The following is a 25,000-nucleotide window of genomic DNA, read 5'->3' on the forward strand; positions in this document are numbered from 1 at the left end:
TGGCACTAATGTATGATGACCGTTTGTTAGGGGTGATGTTGGTGATGTGGCGGCTAATGTTTGGATATTTTCGTTTGGCTCCGCCAGAAATCGTTGACAATCACCGTTTGTCACTACTCCGGCGGATGATGGTGTGATGTGTTGCTGTTGATTGTTCGCTGTGGGCGAGACAATTAAATTATTTTGATTTGTAATCGCTGTTGTTGCTGCTGCTGCTGCTGACAAACCACCAATATTGGCGAGTAATTCGTCTTCACGATTCGTCATCGATTTGCGGCAATGCAGCAACCATGTGTTGTGTTCAATTTCCAGTGTACCACCGAGATGTATGGGCAATGCTTTGCGAGGCACGTGTAAACTCAGTGTTGGCACTGAGACGGTGAAAACGCGTTCGCGCAACTTTTCTCTCACAAATAAACGTAGAATTTTGAATGGAGCTTTAAACCACAACGGTGCCGTTACAATGAGTACTTTTTTTAAGCGCGCTGGATAGCCACCCTAAAAATAGACAAGAAAATTGTAGAAAATATTAGAATTGATTTCATTTTTTTAATTATTTTCTTAGAATTATTTTAATTAAATAAAGAAATCATGAACAACAAGCTAACAATTGTTTATTTAAGCTTTATTCTCTGATTGTATCTTTTTATTTTATTATGATTTTTAATCTCTATTAATTAATTTGTAATATTAAACTTTTGTCACGATTTGCATTTAATTTGTTTTAAAATTTCCATTCATTTCCTGTTTTATTAAGTAAATTTTTGTAATTTGTTTATGTTGTAATGGCGGTATCTTGTCATCGTTGTTTAATCTGTGTATTTTTAAATAATTATTTCACACGAATTATTTCATAACTATTCTCATAGTTTTAACTTGAAAAATCTTGAATTTGTCATTATAAGAATAATAAGTGTATTTTTTTCCTATTTTGGTCATCAGATTATTATATTACTTTTTTAAATTGCAATATTTCAGAGATTTTTGCATTGCAGTTTTGCTAAAATCTTTATTATTTTTAAAAAGAAAATTGTCCTTCGAAAGCATTATATAGCGACTGCCGGACAAAACCTAAAAAGCACTTCTTAAATACTAGAAACTGAAATTCAGACTCCAATAGTTAAATTAAGTTTAACTAAACTTATATTAAACTGAGTCTAACTTAAAATCCATAAACTCCAGTTATTTTCTTCTATAAAGTGTAACCATTTTCTAGGGTTTCTCTCTATTACATTACAAACCTTTGAAATTAATTTCTCTTGAAAACCAAAGTAGTTTTTTAATAGAATTGAACGGTTTGCGTATATTTCTTAGAATTTAAAATTAAAAGACAAGCATTCAATCAATTTAAGTAAGAAGTGCTCTATTTATTTCCCCCTATACATTAAAAAGGGAAAAAGGAGGGAGGAATGTTATCCAAACCTGTAGCAAATTATTTTAAAAAACACCTTTACAATATGTATATGTAGGTGTATTTCTGCATCCAACTATATATCAAATTGTTGTGTTGTTGCCGTACAATTAAAGTACGCATTGACCCAAAATGTTACGACCGTAATCACTTTAACTGGGGGCTTTTAAATGCATTAAATATTATTGCAAAAAAAAAAAAGTCACCAAGAAAAACAACAACAAAGACAAAATTATAACGACTTTGGAAATAAAAGAGGTTGTTAAGTGAAAAATTAAATACACTTGAATATTTGAGCTGTTCTACTTGTGTTGCTGTTGCTCTATTGTTGCCATGCAATTGTCATTGTTGTTGTCTGTATGTCAGTTTATTTGTAATTTTTTTTTTCAATTTTTTATTTTTTGTAAATTTGAGTTCTTTAGTTAAATACACAGAATCATCCGCATTTCTGTTGTGATGTACTTATTGTCTACCCAGTAGCCCAACCAAATGACAGTCTGTCTGACTACTGCCATCATCACTAGTTGTGTAAATGTTACAATTATACATAAATTGGATTGTTTTCATTTGTCAAAAAGATCTTTTTTTAATGACAAAATTCTTGGTTTCGTATTTTTTTGTATATTCTATAGTCTAGTCTATAGTCTAGTTTAATCTATAGTCTAGTTTATAGTCTAGTTTATAGTCTAGTCTATAGTGTAGTCTAGTCTATAGTGTAGTCTATAGTGTAGTCTATAGTTTAGTCTATAGTCTAGTCTATAGTCTAGTCTATAGTCTAGTTTATAGTCTAGTCTATAGTCTAGTTTATAGTCAAGTCTATAGTCTAGTCTATAGTGTAGTCTATAGTCTAGTCTATAGTGTAGTCTATAGTCTAGTCTATAGTGTAGTCCATAGTCTAGTCTATAGTCTAGTCTATAGTCTAGTCTATAGTCTAGTCTATAGTCTAGTCTATAGTCTAGTCTATAGTCTAGTCTATAGTCTAGTCTATAGTCTAGTCTATAGTCTAGTCTATAGTCTAGTCTATAGTCTAGTCTAGTCTATAGTCTAGTCTATAGTGTAGTCTATAGTGTAGTCTATAGTCTAGTCTATAGTCTAGTCTATAGTCTAGTCTATAGTCTAGTCTATAGTCTAGTCTATAGTCTAGTCTATAATCTAGTCTATAGTGTAGTCTATAGTCTAGTCTATAGTGTAGTCTATAGTCTAGTCTATAGTCTAGTCTATAGTGTAGTCTATAGTCTAGTCTATAGTCTAGTCTATAGTGTAGTCTATAGTCTAGTCTATAGTTTAGTCTATAGTGTAGTCTATAGTCTAGTCTATAGTTTAGTCTATAGTCTAGTCTATAGTCTAGTCTATAGTCTGGTCCATAGTCTAGTCTGTAGTCCAGTCTATAGTCTAGTCTATAGTCTAGTCTATAGTCTAGTCTATAGTCTAGTCTATAGTCTAGTCTATAGTCTAGTCTATAGTCTAGTCTATAGTCTAGTCTATAGTCTAGTCTATAGTCTGGTCTATAGTCTAGTCTATAGTCCAGTCTATAGTCTAGTCTATAGTCTAGTCTATAGTCCAGTCTATAGTCTAGTCTACAGTCTAGTCTATAGTCTAGTCTATAGTCTAGTCTATAGTCTAGTCTATAGTCTAGTCTATAGTCTAGTCTAAAGTCTAGTCTATAGTCTAGTCTATAGTCTAGTCTATAGTCTAGTCTATAGTCTAGCCTATAGTCTGGTCTATAGTCTAGTCTATAGTCTAGTCTATAGTCTATAGTCTAGTCTATAGTCTAGTCTATAGTCTAGCCTAGTCTATAGTCTAGTCTATATTCTAGTCTATAGTCTCGTCTATAGTCAAGTCTATAGTCTAGTCTATAGTATAGTCTATAGTCTACTATATACTATAGTTTGTAGTCTAGTCTATACTATATAAAGTTTTTTAGTGGATTTTACAAAAACCTTAATCTGACAGTTTCGAGCGGTTTTTGTAACATTATTTGACGGGAAATGTTTAAAAAATTGGCAACACTGCACGTCCTTAATTTGACTGCTTTGTCAAGTCTGCGTGTGTGTGTTTGTGTCAAGTCAGTAAAGTGTCTTCTTCTTTTTTCATTCTTTGTTATTAATCCTTTACAATTGATTAACATTCAATTTCCTAAGGGCATATTATATTTGAAATATCAAAAGGAATTTTAAGAGCAGTCAGTTGTAATAACATTTATATTTACTGGGGATTTCCTTTTATTTATTAAAAAGTAATAAAATGAAAAAAGAAATGCGGTTACACAAAGTTATTTTTCGTTTGCATGCCAACAAACCATAACATTTTGAGGTCGTATTTTAGTTTCCAACACCCTTCTTTCAAGAAAACCAAATAAACAAATTGTAGAAAAAGGGGAAACTATAAGCCTTTTGATGTTCAAAAATAAAACAAAAATATAATTTTGATTTAAAAGAGGCGTTAAAATAAAACAAAATAAAGCTGTTTTAGTGAGAAGTTGATATATTTGTTGCAGAGGGGAAAATTTGGAACAGTAACCTGTTAAGTAAATATAAGAAATTTGTTTATGAATAACTAAGTTGTAATATAATTAAGTTAATATTAATAATTAATGCCTTTTAATGTTAATTAAAATTTTAATTGCAATAATTAAACTTTTGTATTCTTGTGTATTCTTAGAAAAACATTAACATTTTTTGACCCACACAGGGGAATAGGTAAAAGATAGATTACTAGTAAAGGCAAAGCTATAAACTTTTCCCATCTTTCTGGCAACACTTAGAAACCCCTACAAGCAAACTTTCTAGAACACAAACTAATTAATCCAATTTCTAAGCATAACCGAGAGCTTGAGAGGGTTCTGCATTGATCAAAACAAATCGCAGACGGGCGGGGCAAAGTCTGGGCTATAAGGCAAAACTTTTTAAATAGGTATTGCAACATCCGAACGTTGTCATTACGTTTTCATGACTTCTAACATTTGACCTCAGAACTTCCTTCCTGCTCATACTAAATATAATTAAAAATTTCGTAAATTTAATTACATTTTTTAATAAATTTTCCAAAAATAAAACAAACAAAGAAATCTAAAAATAAATTTCATTTATAGCCAAAAACTGACATGCTTGCTGCCTTCTTGACAGCTGAAGCGTATGATTAATAATTATTTTTTATTATTCTCCCATATACTCAAGTGTTGGAATACAACATGACGTATAAGTGACATTATTTTTAATACAATATTGTATTTTTATTACTTATAGAACACGTTACACTTATCAAAAATAATTGTAGATATGTTTATGAAAAAAAAAAAAATATTATAAAAATATATGAACAAACATTTGTATCTTTAAAGTACAATAAAAATATGAATGCATTCATGTGTAAAAAATAAGAAACAAAATATTAAAACAATGTGTAACAACAAATGACCTAGTTTTGAGGCAATATCTATGAGATGAGTTGGAAAAATGTTTATATTAAGAAAAAAAGAAATATTATATTAAACAAAAATGTGTCATATTTGCATGTAGTATTAACAAAATAATGTTATGATAAAATGAACATTATATTTAATAAATATTTTTTTTTTATATTTGTAAGAAAAATTTCTAGGAAAATTTAATTATGTCGAAAATATTTTTCTAAAGATAAAGTGTGTTATTTCGATTAAATTTTATATGGTTTTATTTAAAAAAAAGGTCCCTTTTTTTGGTCCACTTTTAGGCTCTTTTAAACTAAACTTCTTTAATGTTCTATATTTATTGCCGCAAATCAAAACAAACTTTCTAGCTTTGTCTGTAATTTTACCCCACTTGAGGCTATAATAATTATAATTAAAAGTTTGTTAAGTTTAAATAGAAAAACCACCAGAAAACTGTGGCCTATTTAGTTTGCTGTTCTAGATTTTTATTTAGCCAAAAGTACTTGTTATTTGTTTATAATTATCACGCTTTAAGCCATTTTTAAATAAAAAAAAATGTTCAACATTTTAATAATATTTGTATTTATTTTGTAATATTTGTTTACTTCCCCACAGATAAAGCAAAAAAAAAAAAAAGTGCCAAATAAATTTACTACTTGTTATTGTGTTATTCACGGCTATCTGTCATCAGCATTTTATAAAATGCATCAAGCATTTCCTTTTAGTTTTATTTTTTTTTTTTTCACTTTTTGCATTGATCCCTTAGCTGCAATTTGTTTTGTAAACATTAGATAGAATATTTTCAATAAACCCCCATGATTTATTTTTTCAATGGTTGCCTTTTCGCTGATTGGTTAGGGTTTGCCACAATGAGCTCAACCGACCGCAGAATTTAGGCCACAGGCGAATAGCGAAATAAACAGGGTTGCCATTCAAATCATTAATTATTAAGAATAGTTTAAAGTTTTCTTTCTTTACACAGTGATTTGTTAAATTTGTTTAATTTGTTATTAATTACTTCATTGCAATTCACTATGAAATGATAGTTTACTACAAACATCTTATAAATGTGGCATCTCTAATAAAAACACAGTAATACTGGAATGATAACACCAGCTTGGTATTTATTATGCACAAACTTACAAATGTATATACAAAAATATATTCTATGTTTACATAATACAAACGGATGTTATGTACAAACTTACAAATATGTATTAAAATCAAATACATTTGCATAAAATGTATGTATACACACCATCAATACATGCAAATATATACATACATATACACATATGTAAAGTAATTTCCAGCGAAAGTGTTATGGAATCATGATTCTGACAATATTGTTGTTATTTTTATGAACAAACAGAATATCTGTACAGTTTGAATTTGTTGTCTATATATTGGTTAATATAGGAGAGTGTGAGAAAAGCTCTTAATGCAAACATTTTATGAACATTTCAATGGTTGTCTGGGGATTTTATAGCAAAATAATGCTTCTTCTTATCCTTTTGTTTGTACTTAAACTCATATGCGAAAATGTCATAATCAGCTTTATTAAACTGATTTGAATATTATACCCACTTGGTATTATGTTTTGAAGTGCAACTTTCATTTTGTTTTTCAGTTTTACGTATTAAAGTGTTACAAATATTATTGAGTGTTTAGTAATTTACAGATTAAATTGTAAAATTGTTAAATATGTATGAAGAAATTTGTTTAATTTAATTAATTCTTAACCATTTACATATGTAACCAGAAAAATTACACTGAGAAAAATTTTCAAGTAAAAACTATTTCTAAAGGAAATATCTTGAAAGCACCTTTCTATAGGAAAATTACGAATATCTATGCGAAAATTTTCTTCAAAAGAAGAAATTTGGTTTTATTTAAAGTTATTTTGCAATTTTTCTTTTCTTCTAAATAATTTTTTGTGTGTATTTTTTCTATTTCTATTCTTTAGAATTATATTTCTATAAGAAAAATGTCTACATTTCAATCAATTTGTCTATAAGAAAACTTCCTTTTTCTGAAGATATTTTATCTATAAAAAAAGTGAAAAAAGCATTTTTATATAATATTTCTTTACGTGTAACACAATCAAAACTCAAAGGACATCATGTTTAATTGTGACAGAGAACAAAAAATACATTTACAATTTTAAGATTAAATAATATTGATTGATATTGTCCATCGTATAAAGGCTACAGAAATATTACAACATTTCAATTTAATTAAAATTTCTACAAAATGAATTTAAAATTTCAAAAGAATTGACAAATAATGAAATTATTTCGATAATTGACAGAGAGAATTTTCTATCTAGAATTTTAATATGAAAATATTGTAGTAGTTGCTTTTAAATATTGCAATTAGCAAATTAATTTGGAAAAAAGAACAATTTAAAATGTCAAATTATGTTATTTTCTACAAAATTAGATTTTTAATAGCAATTAAAAGAAAATTTAATAAATTTTGTTGCAATAAATGTTTTACAGTCGCACAACTCTGTTTTTTTAGACACTTTTACAACTGTGCATGTGAGAAATGTAAACAATACCTTGAAAGCGATTACTTATACGTAACGTATAACGTATGTTTAACTTAATTATTCGGTAGGTTAACTTAAAAAGACATTTCATATATTTTAACTTAAATTTGTTAATTTATACTGTTTATACAATTTGCTGTAAAAGGCCTTTTATAACCATTAACAATTTTGCTTTTGTTTTACTATAATTTTTCTATTTTATTTTAATAATACATAATTAATGTAACAAAATGTTTACGCACACACATAACTAACTGTCTGTGTAGGCAGACATTTTTATTATCTATTGTTTTATTCAGCTTGAATTGTATACTAGTATGTACTAGTATATCATTTTATTTTGTTTGCATATAGAAACCTCTTGAATTCATGTTTAAAGTGGTTAAAGACATCATCATCATCGTCGTCAACGTCGTCACATCATACAACAATATATAACAATATAAGATAATTTGTTATATTGTCTATTTATAACATCATTCATTTATTCAGTTACACAGAAATTTGCACGCAATATAAATGTATATTTTTTTTACTCTTGGGTTTTGAGCTGACTCTATTAGAAAATCGTAGAAAACTGTGGGTAGTAGACATGTGTTTGATTTTTTTAGCATTGTTGTTAAACAGAGCTTTTAAAAAGTAAATTTTTATAAAATTTTAAAATTTCAAAAACCGAAAGTTCAATATCATGTTGTGTTGACAAAGTTTTAAAAAGGAGACCTTGTCATTAAAACATATGCGAATAGATTTAAATCTTAGCTGTCATATTTTGACATACTTGGAAATCTGATAATTTTTCATGATTGTCTTCTATTAAAAATATTTTATATATACATATGTTTCTAATCCAAAATATTTTCTAGTAATAGTTTAGTCTATAGTCTTGTTTATAGACCAGTATATAGTCTTTTTATAGACCAGTCTATAGTCTTGTCTATAGACCAGTCTATAGTCTTGTCTATAGACCAGTCTATAGTCTTGTCTATAGACCAGTCTATAGTCTTGTCTATAGACCAGTCTATAGTCTTGTCTATAGACCAGTCTATAGTCTTGTCTATACACCAGTCTATAGTCTTGTCTACAAACCAGTCTAAAGTCTTGTCTATAGACCATTCCATAGTCTTGTGTATAGGTCAGTCTATAGTCATGTCTATGGACCAGTCTATAGTCTTGTCTATAGACCATTCTATAGTCTTGTCTATAGACCAGTCTTGTCTATAGACCATTCCATAGTCTTGTTTATAGACCAGTCTATATTCTTGTCTATAGACCATTCCATAGTCTTGTTTATAGACCAGTCTATATTCTAGTCTATAGACCAGTCTATAGTCTTGTCTATAGACCAGTCTATAGTCTTGTCTATAGACCAGTCTATAGTCTTGTCTATAGACCAGTCTATAGTCTTGTCTATAGACCATTCCTTAGTGTTGTTTATAGACCAGTCTATATTCTACTCTATAGACCAGTCTATAGTCTTGTCTATAGACCAGTCTATAGTCTTGTCTATAGACCAGTCTATAGTCTTGTCTATAGACCAGTCTATAGTCTTGTCTATAGACCAGTCTATAGTCTTGTCTATAGACCATTCCATAGTCTTGTTTATAGACTAGTCTATATTCTAGTGTATAGGCTAGTCTATAGTCTTGTCTATAGACCAGTATATAGTCTTGTCTATAGACCAGTCTATAGTCTTGTCTATAGACCAGTCTATAGTCTTGTCTATAGACCAGTCTATAGTCTTGTCTATAGACCATTCCTTAGTGTTGTTTATAGACCAGTCTATATTCTAGTCTATAGACCAGTCTATATTCTAGTCTATAGAACAGTCTATAGTCTTGTCTATAGACCAGTCTATATTCTAGTCTATAGACCAGTCTATATTCTAGTCTATAGACCAGTCTATATTCTAGTCTATAGAACAGTCTATAGTCTTGTCTATAGACCAGTCTATAGTCTTGTCTATAGACCAGTCTATAGTCTTGTCTATAGACCAGTCTACAGTCTTGTCTATAGACCAGTCTACAGTTTTGTCTATAGACCAGTCTACAGTCTTGTCTATAGACCAGTCTATAATCTTTTTTATAGAACTGTCTATAGACCAGTCTATTGTCTTCTCTATAGACCATTCCATAGCCCTGTCTATAGTCTTGTCTATAATCTTGTCTGTAAAAAATAAAGTATTTTCTTTTTGAGATAATTATCTTTACGAATTCATTCCTTTAAATACTGTTTTATTGTTGTAAAAATATATTTTTATAACAATAGAAATGGAAAAGAAAGGACAAATATATTCTACAGCCGTATGTATGTATGTGTGGAAAATGGCAGAAAAAAACGAGTTAAATAACAAATTAATGGCAAAAGAAAATGTAGGTGGAAGGTTCCGTTTACTGTTACACATTTCTATACATTTATGATTTATAAATGAGTTGATTTTGACATGTGTAACCCCGGTGAAAAGAAATAAACCCTTCTTGTAATAATAATAATAAAATAGAAGTGACTGACTACTGAGTGAATGTTTCCTAAAGAACCACTCGGTTCTTTGTGCCTTTTCAATGCAATGCAGAGGTTGTTGTTGTTGTTGTTCTTGGCGTATTTTCTAAGTAAACAACCCACTTAAAGAATATGAATTTTGTTGTTGCTACTAAATAAGATCAAAGCTCGGTAGGTGAAAAAAGGTAAAAAATGTGGGAGGATAAAAAGAACAAATACCTATGTATTTATCTGTGTATATGACAAGGTAAATAAATATTTATATTAAAAAAAGGTAATACAAGGGGTTAGAGCTGAATTTATTGTACACTTCAGGGTTTTCTTTTGTCAAATATTAAATTTAAAACTCAAAAAAGTGATTGCATTTTATTTACAACAAAAAGCTATTTTAGGCTAGACAGAAGGTAAACTTAATTCTTTCGAAAAAAGTAGCAAATGACATTCTAAAACTTAAGCCTCAAGGTTGGAGTTTATTTCTGGAAAAAGATTTTTTAAAGTTACAAACCTATAGTCGAAACGATTAAACTAACTTTCTACTAATAGCGTTCACTATAGTTGTAAATAAACTGAAACATATACTTTTTTTTGTAAAACAAAAATGACATAAACTCAAAATAAATTGAATAGTGTGGTGGTGGCCTTAAATTAGACAGTCATTATGGCAACCATTAAACATCAAAAGTTTGACCTCATATAAGAAATATTTTATATGTGTGCTTGAGAGAAAGATAAAAAGAGAAAAAAGGGTCATTGAATTGTCAAATATATTGATGTGGAGTATAGGTTGAAGATTAGATTACATAATGCCACGTTACCTTTCCTTTTATTAAAGTATTTCTTTTTAATTAACTTCAGTATCAGATGTTAAGCCTTTTTTATGTCAAATATATATTTTTTTTTTTTTTTGTTTGTCAAGTGGGTGTAGGTGTCAAATGTTTGTCATTGTTTTCTGTAATGACAGGTGTTTATTTTTGTGGCTAACAGAGTTATTTTTGGGTTTTTTTCAGGGCTGCCATGATGATTTGGCAAATATTATGTAAATGTTTGCTTTTATGTTAAGGGATTAAGTGTCAGTTGCTAGGTTCGAATTTATGATATTGTTGGATCATTTATTTTTTATAGAAATTGAATTTTTTCCATAAATCTGAATTTTTATTCAAACCCTTTCCAAAGAAATACAATTTTAACAGAAAATATTGTACAAACATATATTTCATCGAAATATTGTTAAAAAAAATAAAATTCGATCCGAAAATTGTTTATATAAGAAAAAAATTATCCGACAATTTTTTTTTTAAAGAAAAGTTTATTTTTTAAAATTTCTATGAAAGAAAATTTTCTACAAAAAATTTTAATCGAAAAATTCTTTAGAAAGAAAATTTTACCCGAAAATTTTCTAAAAAGGACATTTTATCCGGAAAATTTGAGTTCTAGTTCAGTTCTAGTTCAGTTCTAATTCAGTTCTAGTTCAGTTCTGGTTCAGTTCTAGTTCAGTTCTAGTTCAGTTCTAGTTCAGTTCTAGTTCAGTTCTAGTTCAGTTCTAGTTCAGTTCTAGTTCAGTTCTAGTTCAGTTCTAGTTCAGTTCTAGTTCAGTTCTAGTTCAGTTCTAGTTCAGTTCTAGTTCAGTTCTAGTTCAGTTCTAGTTCAGTTCTAGTTCAGTTCCAGTTCAGTTTTAGTTCAGTTCTTGTTCAGTTCTAGTTCAGTTCTAGTTGAGTTCTAGTTGAGTTCTAGTTGAGTTCTAGTTGAGTTCTAGTTCTAGTTCAGTTCTAGTTCAGTTCTAGTTGAGTTCTAGTTGAGTTCTAGTTGAGTTCTAGTTCAGTTTTAGTTCAGTTCAAGTTTAGTTCTAGTTCAGTTCTAGTTCAGTTCAAGTTCAGTTCTAGTTCAGTTCTAGTTCAGCTCTAGTTCAGTTCTAGTTCAGTTCTAGTTCAGTTCCAGTTCAGTTTTAGTTCAGTCTTGTTCAGTTCTTGTTCAGTTCTAGTTCAGTTCTAGTTGAGTTCTAGTTCAGTTCTAGTTCAGTTCTAGTTCAGTTCTAGTTCAGTTCTAGTTCAGTTCTAGTTCAGTTCTAGTTCAGTTCTAGTTCAGTTCTAGTTCAGTTCTAGTTCAGTTCTAGTTCAGTTCTAGTTCAGTTCTAGTTCAGTTCTAGTTCAGTTCTAGTTCAGTTCTAGTTCAGTTCTAGTTCAGTTCTAGTTGAGTTCTAGTTGAGTTCTAGTTGAGTTCTAGTTGAGTTCTAGTTCAGTTCTAGTTCAGTTCTAGTTCAGTTCTAGTTCAGTTCTAGTTCAGTTCTAAAAATTGGATAATAGAAATAAAATTTATCAAAAAATTAAAATTAAAAAATTAATGAAATTAATTTTTGGAAAATAAAATTTCTGAAAATTTTTTGAAGAAAATCTTTAAAAACGACGATAAAAACTGTATTACCATTCAACTAATTTCAATTTCAAATTGCAAAAATCCAACTATTTTAATTTAAAAAAATTTAATATTTTTTCTGAGAAACCATAAAAATAAAGCATGTTAATTACAACTTATACTTTATGACCTAATACCAAGGAAAATATACAAAATTAATTATAAATATTTGATAAAAATGTCTTTAAAAGCAAACTTGAAATCTTGCTTTCCACGAGCATTTAATGTTAATACAATTTACTAATTAAATTAAGTATTTATTTAACGTTATTGAACTTAATTTGTTTAAACACTTAATAAAATGGAAAAAACATGCTGTTGTCGATTATTAACAAGTGACAACAAAATCAGATGTTCTAAATATTTAATTCTATATTATTTATGTATGTGTATGAATACTTTTGGTATATAAAATATAAAAATAACAACAAAACATTTGTTTAAATTAATATTTTGTACTTTTGCCAAAAAACACAAAATACCAAATGCAAAAAATAGAATAGAATGAATATAAAAAAAGTAGAAATGGTTTAAATAAAATGAAATTAATTTTCAATTTCATGTGATTATTTACTTTTATTCTTGTTTATTTTTAAAATATTTGCACATAATTTACACAATTTTTAATTGTTAAAAAATTGAGAAAATAAAGAAATTAAACGAGAATTTTGTAAAAAATAATTAAATTTGAAATAAATAAACAAAATTTTTAAGTTATTTCAAAAAACTGTTATTGTTCAAGATATTATCGAAATAATATCAAAGGGTATGAAAATTTCAATTTAGATTAAACAAATTTTTCAATAGTTCAGTTTTAGTTCAGTTCTAGTTCATGTTTAGTTCAGTTCTAGTTAAGTTCTAGGTCAGTTTTAGTTCAGTTCTATTTCAGTTCTAGTTTAGTTCTAGTTCAGTTTAGTTCAGTTCTAGTTCAGTTCTAGTTCAGTTCTAGTTCAGTTCTAGTTCAGTTCTAGTTCAGTTCTAGTTCAGTTTTAGTTCAGTTTTAGTTCAGTTCTAGTTCAGTTCTAGTTCAGTTCTAGTTCAGTTCTAGTTCAGTTCTAGTTCATTTCTAGTTCAGTTCTAGATCAGTTCTAGTTCAGTTCTTGTTCAGTTCTAGTTCAGTTCTAGTTCAGTTCTAGTTCAGTTCTAGTTCAGTTCTAGTTCAGTTCTAGTTCAGTTCTAGTTCAGTTCTAGTTCAGTTCTAGTTCAGTTCTAGTTCAGTTCTAGTTCAGTTCTAGTTCAGTTCTAGTTCAGTTCTAGTTCAGTTCTAGTTCAGTTCTAGTTCAGTTCTAGTTCAGTTCTAGTTCAGTTCTAGTTCAGTTCTAGTTCAGTTCTAGTTCAGTTCTAGTTCAGTTCTAGTTCAGTTCTAGTTCAGTTCTAGTTCAGTTCTAGTTCAGTTCTAGTTCAGTTCTAGTTCAGTTCTAGTTCAGTTCTAGTTCAGTTCTAGTTCAGTTCTAGTTCAGTTCTAGTTCAGTTATAGTTCAGATCAAGTTCAGTTCTAGTTCAGTTCTAGTTCAGTTCTAGTTCAGTTCTAGATCAGTTCTAGTTCAGTTCTAGTTCAGTTCTAGTTCAGTTCTAGTTCAGTTCTAGTTCAGTTCTAGTTCAGATCTAGTTCAGTTCTAGTTAAGTTCTAGTTCAGTTCTAGTTCAGTTTCTAGTTCAGTTCTAGTTCAGATCAAGTTCAGTTCTAGTTCAGTTCTAGTTCAGTTCTAGTTCAGTTCTAGTTCAGTTCTAGTTCAGTTCTAGTTCAGTTCTAGTTCAGTTCTAGTTCAGTTCTAGTTCAGTTCTAGTTCAGATCAAGTTCAGTTCTAGTTCAGTTCTAGTTCAGTTCTAGTTCAGTTCTAGTTCAGTTCTAGTTCAGTTCTAGTTCAGTTCTAGTTCAGTTCTAGTTCAGTTCTAGTTCAGTTCTAGTTCAGTTCTAGTTCAGATCTAGTTCAGTTCTAGTTAAGTTCTAGTTCAGTTCTAGTTCAGTTCTAGTTCGTTCTAGTTCAGTTCAGTTCTAGTTCAGTTCAGTAGTTCTAGTTCTAGTTCAGTTCAGTTCTAGTTCAGTTCTAGTTCAGTTCTAGTTCAGTTCTAGTTCAGATCAAGTTCAGTTCTAGTTCAGTTCTAGTTCAGTTCTAGTTCAGTTCTAGTTCAGTTCTAGTTCAGTTCTAGTTCAGTTCTAGTTCAGTTCTAGTTCAGTTCTAGTTCAGTTCTAGTTCAGTTCTAGTTCAGTTCTAGTTCAGTTCTAGTTCAGTTCTAGTTCAGTTCTAGTTCAGTTCTAGTTCAGTTCTAGTCAGTTCTAGTTCTGTTCTAGTTCTGTCCTGGTTATGTTCCAGTTCAGTTCTAGTTCAGTTCTAGTTCAGTTCTAGTTCAGTTCTAGTTCTGTTTTAGTTCTGTTCCAGATCAGTTCTAGTTCAGAACTGATCTGGAACAGAACTAGAACTGAAGTTCTAGTTCAGTTCTAGTTCTAGACCAGTTAAACTGTAATTAATCAAATTAATTTTTAACTAAAGATTACAAAAATCAATATTACTCAATAATTAAAATGCCTTCAGATTGCCTCACAACCAAACTGACTCATAACTGCAAACTAAGTTAAACAATTTTCAATTATTATCGACCCCAATCAACAGATGACACACGTTAGTTCTTTAAAAAAAAAAATATAAAAATACCACCACACCCACTTACCTGAAACTATTTAGACAAAACTTTCCTTAACATTAGTGACGCCACAAAATCAAAGCAATAATTGTTATTTTATCTTTGAAAAGGAAAAGAAATATTTGCCACTTTTAATTAACAATTCCCAGATTTTTATCTTCAACATAACTACTCAGCTACCTTAAAACAAAACATACTGTCTATAAGTCGGTCGTTTTGTCTGTCTGTCTATGTTTTCATAATTATTGATGATTTCAGTTTATAGATACAGTGAACAATTTATCTATTTTTTCACTGACAACAACAATCTTATCTAACCAACAGCGAATGAGTGTTCACCACCACATTAATAAAATTTCATTTTCAAACATTTCTTCAATGGCTACTACTCTTTATTGAACAATATAGTATTTGGTTAGAAAAATCTAATATTGTCATGTTTTTTTTTTTTATACATTATTATTATTTCTTGTTAATAATAACTTGCTATTACCAAAAATGTGATTCTATGCCATAAATAGTAACTCACAGAGAAAAACAAAATATTATAAAGAAAAAGACCGCTTGGTTTATTAATTTTTTTTTTTAACTGGTTGCTAACTTGTCCATAATACTCTCATAACTCGCCCTCAACTTTTTCGAAATTCTCTTGTATATATGTTTGTAATTTTTTTTTGCAAAGTTGTTAATATTAATAGATAAATTATAATATTTAATCATATTTGCGGATTTGGCTTTGTGTTTTTTTGCGTTTATCGTTTGAATTATTGCTCTTATATGGTCATTAACAAAAAGCCATGCATAATCTCATTTTGATTTTTAATTTTTTTTCTGAAATTTATGTAGAAAATAATGGAATTTTAAAACCAAATTAAGACGTTTTCTTTGGTATTGAAAATTTTGGTTATATTTGTCATGACACATGTCATGACATGTGTTAGATATTATGATAAATACATCTGCCATATGGGGAATTTTTCAAAAATTATAGTTTTTACTAAAGTATAATCATGACAAGAGAATTAACTATAGTCTCACTATTAGATTGTGACTAGAGTTTAGTCTTTAGTTTTGACTACATATTTTTGAGTATAGGCCTCAATTTGTGAAGAGAATCAATCAAATTCCAATATTATAGTTATATTTTAATTTATTTATACCATCACAATTAATACCCATCTAACTCCAAAAAAAAAATCTATCGTTATAAATATTCCCAATTTTGTAATCATAAACCTGGCCAATTGCCCGCAATTGACCTGCAAACTTTATATATTTTGCAATTAAAAATCGATTAAAAACATTTATCTTCTATAAATGAACATTATACCGTTATATGCCTTTTTTTGGGTCAACTATGATGCAAGTATTAAATTGTAGACTGCAAAAACAGCATCCAAAATTAAAATTGGTTACAAACATTTCAAAAGAACTTCCATACAAAACCAAAACAATTTTTAGCAAAAAAATGTTTTTAATTTAATAAAACAAATAACAAAGAAACTAAACAAGTACATTTGGTAATATATAAAATGTTTAAGTGCCAATTTTTAGACATAACATGTTTTTAATACAATTTTTTAGTTATTTTTGTGTTCTGTTCTTTAAACAACAATTCAATTTCGAAACCTAAGACAGCAGCACAGAATAGTTTTTGAAGGATGTTTTAAGTAACACAAAAAAAAAAAAAAAAAACTGAAATATTTAAATGTAAACATTATTCTTAACTACTGTTAATAAGAAGGACATAGGCAAGCTTTATGTACTTTTGTTTTTGTTATAGTGTAGACTATAGTCTTGATTATAGTAAATACTACATATATTTCAATCTAAAGTCAAGAACTGAACTAGAACTGAACTAGAACTAAACTAGAACTGAACTAGAACTGACTAGAACTGAACTAGAACTAGAACTGAACTAGAACTGAACTAGAACTGAACTAGAACGACCTAGAACTGAACTAGAATGAACTAAACTGAACTAGAACTGAACTAGAACTGAACCAGAACTGAACTAGAACTGAACTAGAACTGAACTATGAACTGAACTAGAACTGACTAGAACTGAATTAAGACTGAACTAGAACTGAACTAGAACTGACTAGAACTGAACTAGAACTGAACTAGAACGAACTAGAACTGAACTAGAACTGAACTAGAACTGAACTAGAACTAGACTGAACTAGAACTGAACTAAAACTGAACTAGAACTGAACTAGAACTGAACTAGAACTGAACTAGAACTGAACTAGAACTGAATTAGAACTGAACTGAACTAGAACTGAAACTAGAACTGAACTAGAACTGAACTAGAACTGAACTAGAACTGAACTAGAACTGAACTAGAACTGAACTAGAACTGAACTAGAACTGAACTAGAACTGAACTAGAACTGAACTAGAACTGAAACTAGAACTGAACTAGAACTGAACTAGAACTGAACTAGAACTGAACTAGAACTGAACTAGAACTGAACTAGAACTGAACTAGAACTGAACTAGAACTGAACTAGAACTGAACTAGAACTGAAACTAGAACTGAACTAGAACTGAACTAGAACTGAACTAGAACTGAACTAGAACTGAACTAGAACTGAACTAGAACTGAACTAGAACTTGAACTAGAACTGAACTAGAATGAACTAGAACTAAGACTAGAACTAGAAACTGAACTAGAACTAGAACTGAGAACTGAACTAGAACTGAACTAGAAACTGAACTAGAACTGAACTAGAACTGAACTAGAACTGAATTAGAACTGAACTAGAACTGAACTAGAACTGAACTAGAACTAGAACCGAACTAGAACTGAACTAGAACTGAACTAGAACTGAACTAGAACTAGTGAACTAGAACTGAACTAGAACTGAACTAGAACTGAACTAGAACTGAACTAGAACTGAACTAGAACTGAACTAGAACTGAACTAGAACTGAACTAGAACTGAACTAGAACTGAACTAGAACTGAACTAGAACTGAACTAGAACTGAACTAGAACTGAACTAGAACTGAACTAGAACTGAACTAGAACTGAACTAGAACTGAACTAGAACTGAACTAGAACTGAACTAGAACTGAACTAGAACTGAACTAGAACTGAACTAGAACTGAACTAGAACTGAACTAGAACTGAACTAGAACTGAACTAGAACTGAACTAGAACTGAACTAGAACTGAACTAGAACTGAACTAGAACAGAACTAGAACTGAACTAGAACTGAACTAGAACAGAACTAGAACAGAACTAGAACTGAACTAGAACTGAACTAGAACTGAACTAGAACTGAACTAGAACTGAACTAGAACTGAACAGAACTAAACTAGAACTGAACTAGAAACTGAACTAGAACTGAACTAGAACTGAACCTAGAACTGAACTAGAACTGAACTAGAACTGAACTAGAACTGAACAGAACTGAACTAGAACTGAACTTAGACTGAACTAGAACTGAACTAGAACTGAACTAGAACTGAACTAGAACTGAACTAGAACTAACTAGAACTGAACTAGAACTGAACTAGAACTGAACTAGAACTGACTAGTAAACTGAACTAGAACTGAACTAGACTGAACTATAACTGAACTAGAAACTGAACTAGAACTGAACTAGAACTGAACTAGAACTGAACTAGAACTGACTAGAACTGACTAGAACTGATAACTGAACTAGAACTGAACTAGAACTGAACTAGAACTGAACGAGAACTGAACTAGAACTGAACTAGAACTGAACTAGAACTGAACTAGAACTGAACTAGAACTGAACTAGAACTGAACTAGAACTGAACTAGAACTGAACTAGAACTGAACTAGAACTGAACTAGAACTGAACTAGAACTGAACTAGAACTGAACTAGAACTGAACTAGAACTGAACTAGAACTGAACTAGAACTGAACTAGAACTGAACTAGAACAGAACTAGAACAGAACTAGAACTGAACTAGAACTGAACTAGACCTGAACTAGAACTGAACTAGAACTGAATTAGAATGAACTAGAACTGAACTAGAACTGAACTAGAACTGAACTAAAACTGAACAAGAAATTAACTATAACAGATTACTTAAAACTATTTAAAATAAAATAAACTTTTTATAATAAATTTACTAGAGTTTATATGTAAATTTAGTTAAGTGTTTTAAATAAAATACTCCAGAGTATAATCATTTCTAATACAAACTAATTACCTGGTAATTAACTGTGATTAAATGTTGCCAACTAGAATGTAATACATAAACAAAACAAAAACACTTGTTTACTATTATTTGCACTTAATAATGTTTTGCTTTTAAACAAGTTGTTGTAAAAACAAAAAACACTTCTTAAACAATTAATTAAAACTTTTTTGTATTGGCAATAATTTTTAAAATAAAAACAAAACTTCAAAAGCTGAAAGAAATTTTTTCTATTGGAGTGAGTTTGATAGAGAGTTACCAACTATGAACTGGTAGATTTGTATTTAAAATATTGATTTAGTTTAAAGTTTTATTATTATTTTCTTACTTTGTATATTTATCTTATTTATTTATTATTTATTTTTTTGTCACACTTGAATGAATTCTGTACTTTTTAACGTGTGTTGTACACGACGTTGAAAGAGCGTGTTGGAATGGAAAAAAGAATATGTTAATTAATTTTTTTTATTTCAATATTTTTTCTTATATGTTTGTAGTTATATTTGAATGATTTTTTTTTGCGTGGTTGTGTTTGGTTTAACCTTAAAGTAGAGAGTTGTGGAAAAAAGCAAATTGACTTTGAAATTGATTTTTTTTCACAATTTTTATGACAAATAAATGTTGACGTTTTAATTTTCGTTCTTCGTTCCAGAGTCTTGTTATGTATATAAATTTATTCAGTTATATACATACATATGGTTGTTAAAATATTGTAAGTTTTTTTTTTTTTTTCTTTTTGGAATTATTATTATATTTATAAAAGGTGTATAGGTTTTTTTTCGAAATTGTATAATACTTTGTGTACACAGACGCCGCTTTTTAGATAGATGAGGTTGTCTACATGACGTTTATTAAAAATATGTTAAAAGAAATTATGTCTTTAATTTAATTTTAGGATAATTTTTAATAAAATAATTTTCCTTTTAAATTTCCCTTAGAAATTTATTTAATAAAATTTTTTCTATTTAATTTTTTATTAAATTTTATTTTCACATACTTTTCCTTATATTTTTTTTTATATTCTCTGTAAAATATTCCTTTTATTTAAAAATTTCCACTTTGTTTATTTCTCATGAATTTTTCTTAAAAACACTTTTATTTTAAATTATTTTAATTCTATTGCAATTTGAAAATTTTCCTTTTTATTTGAAAAATTTTCTTTTCGCTTTAAACTTAACACACAGAAGAAAATATTTTTTTAGCTTTATCGTCGTTGTATATGAATGAAAAAATCACCACAGAATGAATATGAGAAATATTCACAGAGCTTAAAGTCGTCGTCTATGAGTTTGTTCGAATATTATTTTGCATTATGTTTTCCAAATTATATTTTGTAGTGAGATTCTTTCTATTTCTCTTATTGTTTTCGGAAAAAAAGCCTCAATTTTTACCTCACATAAATTATACAAAAAAACAACAACAAACAGACAAAAGAAGACTTGTTTCAGTGTTGTCAAAATAAGGGTTGCAGGAAACGTCAAATAAGTAGATAATGTTTTGTTAGCGGTTTTTTTTTTTGTTAAGGTTTTCTCTTGTCAAACAAGTTTATCTGACAGCTGTGAGAAAGAAAATTCAAGTTGATTGAATTTCGAGAGAATTCTTGTATTGTTTAGAATTTAATACAAATCAAATATCTTTATATAACATTTGCACTCATTCATCAGACCAGATCCTTTTTTCGGCATTCCTAATGGATACGTAAGGGAAAGTGTAATAACTCAATTTATTTGTCGCTGGCAAGCTATATCAAAGCTTACTGTTCGTAACGTTATCAAAGGGAATATCTCAAAACTTATTGTCGCCCAAGAAAGGCTGATTTTAGGATAATAAAGGATCTATATACCGGCCACTGTGGGCTTAGATAGGATGAGTACATTCTTGATAATGCTGTGTCGGTGTAGATTATCTCTGAGCATATACTTTTTACCTGTCAGCCGTTAGGGTCTCACACTTTAGAGTTACATACGTGAACTTAACCTTCAATGGTGAACTAAAGTTCTAAAGTGAACTATTGACTCTCCTAATCTAACCTTGAGTTTATGTTACTGATCTGTAGAAGTTTACTGTGGTATCGCTTTAAATAAACCTCCCTGAGTGATCTCTTATCAGCCTTGCACAGATGCGATGGGTTCACGTTTGAACTCGTCATTAGATTAATGGGGGCCTGATATTCCCGAATGAAGATTAAAAACATTGAATCAATGTTCACTTGTTAAATGAAATGTTACCATCGCAGGCCACATTGTTACAGAATCCACTTTGCATTCTTGCTAGAATGTTTTTGGAACTCTTAAATCCTGGAAGAGTAATGGCCTTATGCTCTTAATTCGTGAGCTCATTGGCCACGATTGTAAGGCAAAGTATTTTTATTTGGAGTTTTTTGCTTGTAAGAGGCATGAAAGCCAATTCAAAGTCATCTAAAGACATGGTACCATAGCTGTTAATGCGGATGATGAATCCCCAAAAGAGCTTGGATACTGTAGATACCTTTTTCTCAGATTCTCTTTTCATCCTTGCAAACATATTAATGGATCCATTTTTGCTTAAGAAATATCTTGTAAGAGGAATGAAAAATAATTCAAAGTGGACCTAATTAGCTCAGAAAGAGTATTGTTAAAGAAAATTGGGTTTAGTCGGGACTGGTTCTCATCTGGACCTTGATAGCTTTAGAGATATCTGGTAACGAAGCTAACAAAGATATCTAACCTTGGTCACGAACGATCCGATTTTATATATAATAAGCGGGCTCGACTCCTATTTATCGGACCAGTACCTTTCTAAGGGATCACGCAAAGATGTGTCTAGTTTATGGGTTGAATAAGAAACTTTTCGCAACTAAGACCATAAGACAGACGAAATTTCGAAAGTAATGCTAAGCAGATCGCAAGAAGTTATTCTCTGTTCAAAATTGTGATTGTCAATATAGCATCTCTATGCATCGGTCAGTGGAGCAACACAATAGCCAAATAAAGCTAAATACAATTTCTAATAAAAATATTAGCAACACTGCCTCCAAAAGACAACACTGCATAATATAACAAAATAAATATTATAGAGAAAAACAAATATGACTCTCTGGTAAGAAAAAGGAACTCTCACTTTTTTTGCGCACATTTTATTTTTCGCTATTTTAACAACCCGCAAAACTTCTATATCAATAAAGGTGTTTGTTGAAAAGAAAAACGTGAAAAAGGGTAAATACAAAATGGGGGTAGTTTCTCTCATTCATTTCCTTTCTGTCTCTCTCTCTACATATTTGGTTGTTGCTTAGTGATGCTGCTGTTTTAACGTTTTCATTGTGTTTTTATTATAATTTTCGCTTAATACCTTAACGAGAGTGTTCGTATGTATGTATTTGTTTATTATTGTTGTTGTTATTATTCCGAGATTCAATTCCATAAATGGGGGTTGTTGGCTGTTTGTATTTTTTTTTGCCATTTCTCATATAAAATTGTATGTTTGTTTTGTTGTTGTTTTGGAACAGCAAATTTTAAAGCTTTGACAATTGATGTTTTTGTTATGATTGTTTTTATTGTTGCTGTTGTTGTTTGTTGTAATGAAACAGGTATTTAAATGTAATAAAACATGTTTTTATATAAAAAATATGCATAAATTGTAGAAAATCTTGGATTTTTCTGATTCTAACGAAGCATATTATTTAGGTTTAGGTTTGTTTAGATTATATTTATCTATCTATGTATCTATCTACCTACCTACCTATCTATCTATCTATCTATCTATCTATCTATCTATCTATCTATCTATCTATCTATCTATCTATCTATCTATCTATCTATCTATCTATCTATCTATCTATCTATCTATCTATCTATCTATCTATCTATCTATCTATCTATCTATCTATCTATCTATCTATCTATCTATCTATCTATCTATCTATCTATCTATCTATCTATCTATCTATCTATCTATCTATCTATCTATCTATCTATCTATCTATCTATCTATCTATCTATCTATGTATCTATGATCTATCTATCTATCTATCTATCTATCTATCTATCTATCTATCTATCTATCTATCTATCTATCTATCTATCTATCTATCTATCTATCTATCTATCTATCTATCTATCTATCTATCTATCTATCTATCTATCTATCTATCTATCTATCTATCTATCTATCTATCTATCTATCTATCTATCTATCTATCTATCTATCTATCTATCTATCTATCTATCTATCTATCTATCTATCTATCTATCTATCTATCTATCTATCTATCTATATATCTATCTATCTATCTATCTATCTATCTATCTATCTATCTATCTATCTATCTATCTATCTATCTATCTATCTATCTATCTATCTATCTATCTATCTATCTATCTATCTATCTATCTATCTATCTATCTATCTATCTATCTATCTATCTATGTATCTATCTATCTATCTATCTATCTATCTATCTATCTATCTATCTATCTATCTATCTATCTATCTTGGAAGTAACTATAGCGAATCTTAATCTATCTTAACGTTTAAATACATTTTAATTTCTGGAATTTGCATTTTTTCTTTCCCCCTTCTTTACCCGTAAATATTTAAATCTATCTATCTATCTATCTATCTATCTATCTATCTATCTATCTATCTATCTATCTATCTATCTATCTATCTATCTATCTATCTATCTATCTATCTATCTATCTATCTATCTATCTATCTATCTATCTATCTATCTATGTATCTATCTATCTATCTATCTATCTATCTATCTATCTATCTATCTATCTATCTATCTATCTATCTATCTATCTATCTATCTATCTATCTTGGAAGTAACTATAGCGAATCTTAATCTATCTTAACGTTTAAATACATTTTAATTTCTGGAATTTGCATTTTTTCTTTCCCCCTTCTTTACCCGTAAATATTTAAATAAATCTCCAACTTACATAAATTCGCCTTTGACTCGAGATGCTATAAATCACTGACAGAGACAGCAGCTGAAGCTTTTTTTGAAGATGATACTCGATGATTTATCTATTTGCAAAGATATGCAATAGGATGGTTGAATATTTTAAAAATTTCTTTTTTGTTTTTTATTTAAAAAAATCACTTTCTTTTCAACAGAAATTTGCCAACAAAATTATGTATTATTTTTATGTATATTTTTGCACACTCTTTAAATAAATTTCTTTAGAATTATATTTGGCATTACACAAGAAAATTACACTTTCAAGAAGAAAATTCTGCCAAGAAATTTAATAAAAATTAAATTTTTTAAAACACTTTCAGAATTTTTCTTTTTTTTGCTCAAAATTGTCTAATGAAAAAAAAGCAAAATAGTTTAAGGTCAATAAAAAACGAAATCAGGAAAACAAAATCAAAAGCAGCAGCAAAATAAAATTTTAATCTTATTAGAAGAAAAATTAGAAAACGGAAATTACCAAATAATTACTTTTTTTGATTAAACTAATTTCAATGTCAAATCAAAAATATGTAATTTTAAAGTTTTTCTTGAAAAATAGCACGAATTTTATAAAACAACCTAATCCGTAAAAATTTGCTTATTGAATTTTTTTTAATAAGAAAGACAAAAAAATTCTTAATTATTTTTGTAGTTGTTTTTTTAATTGGGAGGTATTTTTTTAACGTAAAAACCGTTGTAGACAAGTAGTTTAACGTACGACTAGAACTAGAAAACTGAAACGAAATTAGCTAAATACAAATTAAACAAATAAAATATAAACAACAACTACAGCAAAAGAAGAGAGTGAGAGAACAGTCATATAAAGTCACAAAAAAATAAATAAAACGTCAAAACATCAAAATGACAGACTCACACTCTCTTAGTAAAAAACAATATAAATTACAAAATTACGTATTTGTTGGTCTCGGAATTACTGAACTAAACAAAAAAAATTTATAA

The 25,000-nt window shown here is 29.0% G+C and overlaps 1 protein-coding gene across 4 annotated transcripts in view; it reads right to left on the reverse strand.

Annotated features, from left to right (window-relative positions):
* LOC119608224 (tyrosine-protein phosphatase non-receptor type 9) overlaps nucleotides 1-25,000 on the reverse strand; it is a 44,749-nt gene that overhangs the window by 6,923 nt on the left and 12,826 nt on the right. Inside the window, exons 1-3 of one of the 4 annotated variants that reach the window (XM_037962545.1) lie at nucleotides 24,530-24,776; nucleotides 24,024-24,320; nucleotides 1-498 (exon numbers count right to left, since the gene is read on the reverse strand). The exon at nucleotides 1-498 is cut by the window's left edge and continues 467 nt beyond it. In XM_037962545.1, coding sequence (XP_037818473.1) covers nucleotides 1-267 — 267 coding nt within the window. In that variant the 5' untranslated portion in view covers nucleotides 268-498; nucleotides 24,024-24,320; nucleotides 24,530-24,776. Of the gene's footprint in view, nucleotides 499-19,110; nucleotides 20,338-24,023; nucleotides 24,480-24,529; nucleotides 24,777-25,000 lie in introns of those variants that run through there. The other 3 variants (XM_037962544.1, XM_037962546.1, XM_037962543.1) reach the window with 3 other exon arrangements.

Source organism: Lucilia sericata, unplaced genomic scaffold (genome assembly GCF_015586225.1).
Source record: "Lucilia sericata isolate MDLA Ls3-8-SP2 unplaced genomic scaffold, ASM1558622v1 Contig000810F_arrow, whole genome shotgun sequence".
NCBI classification, from domain to species: Eukaryota; Metazoa; Arthropoda; class Insecta; order Diptera; family Calliphoridae; genus Lucilia; species Lucilia sericata.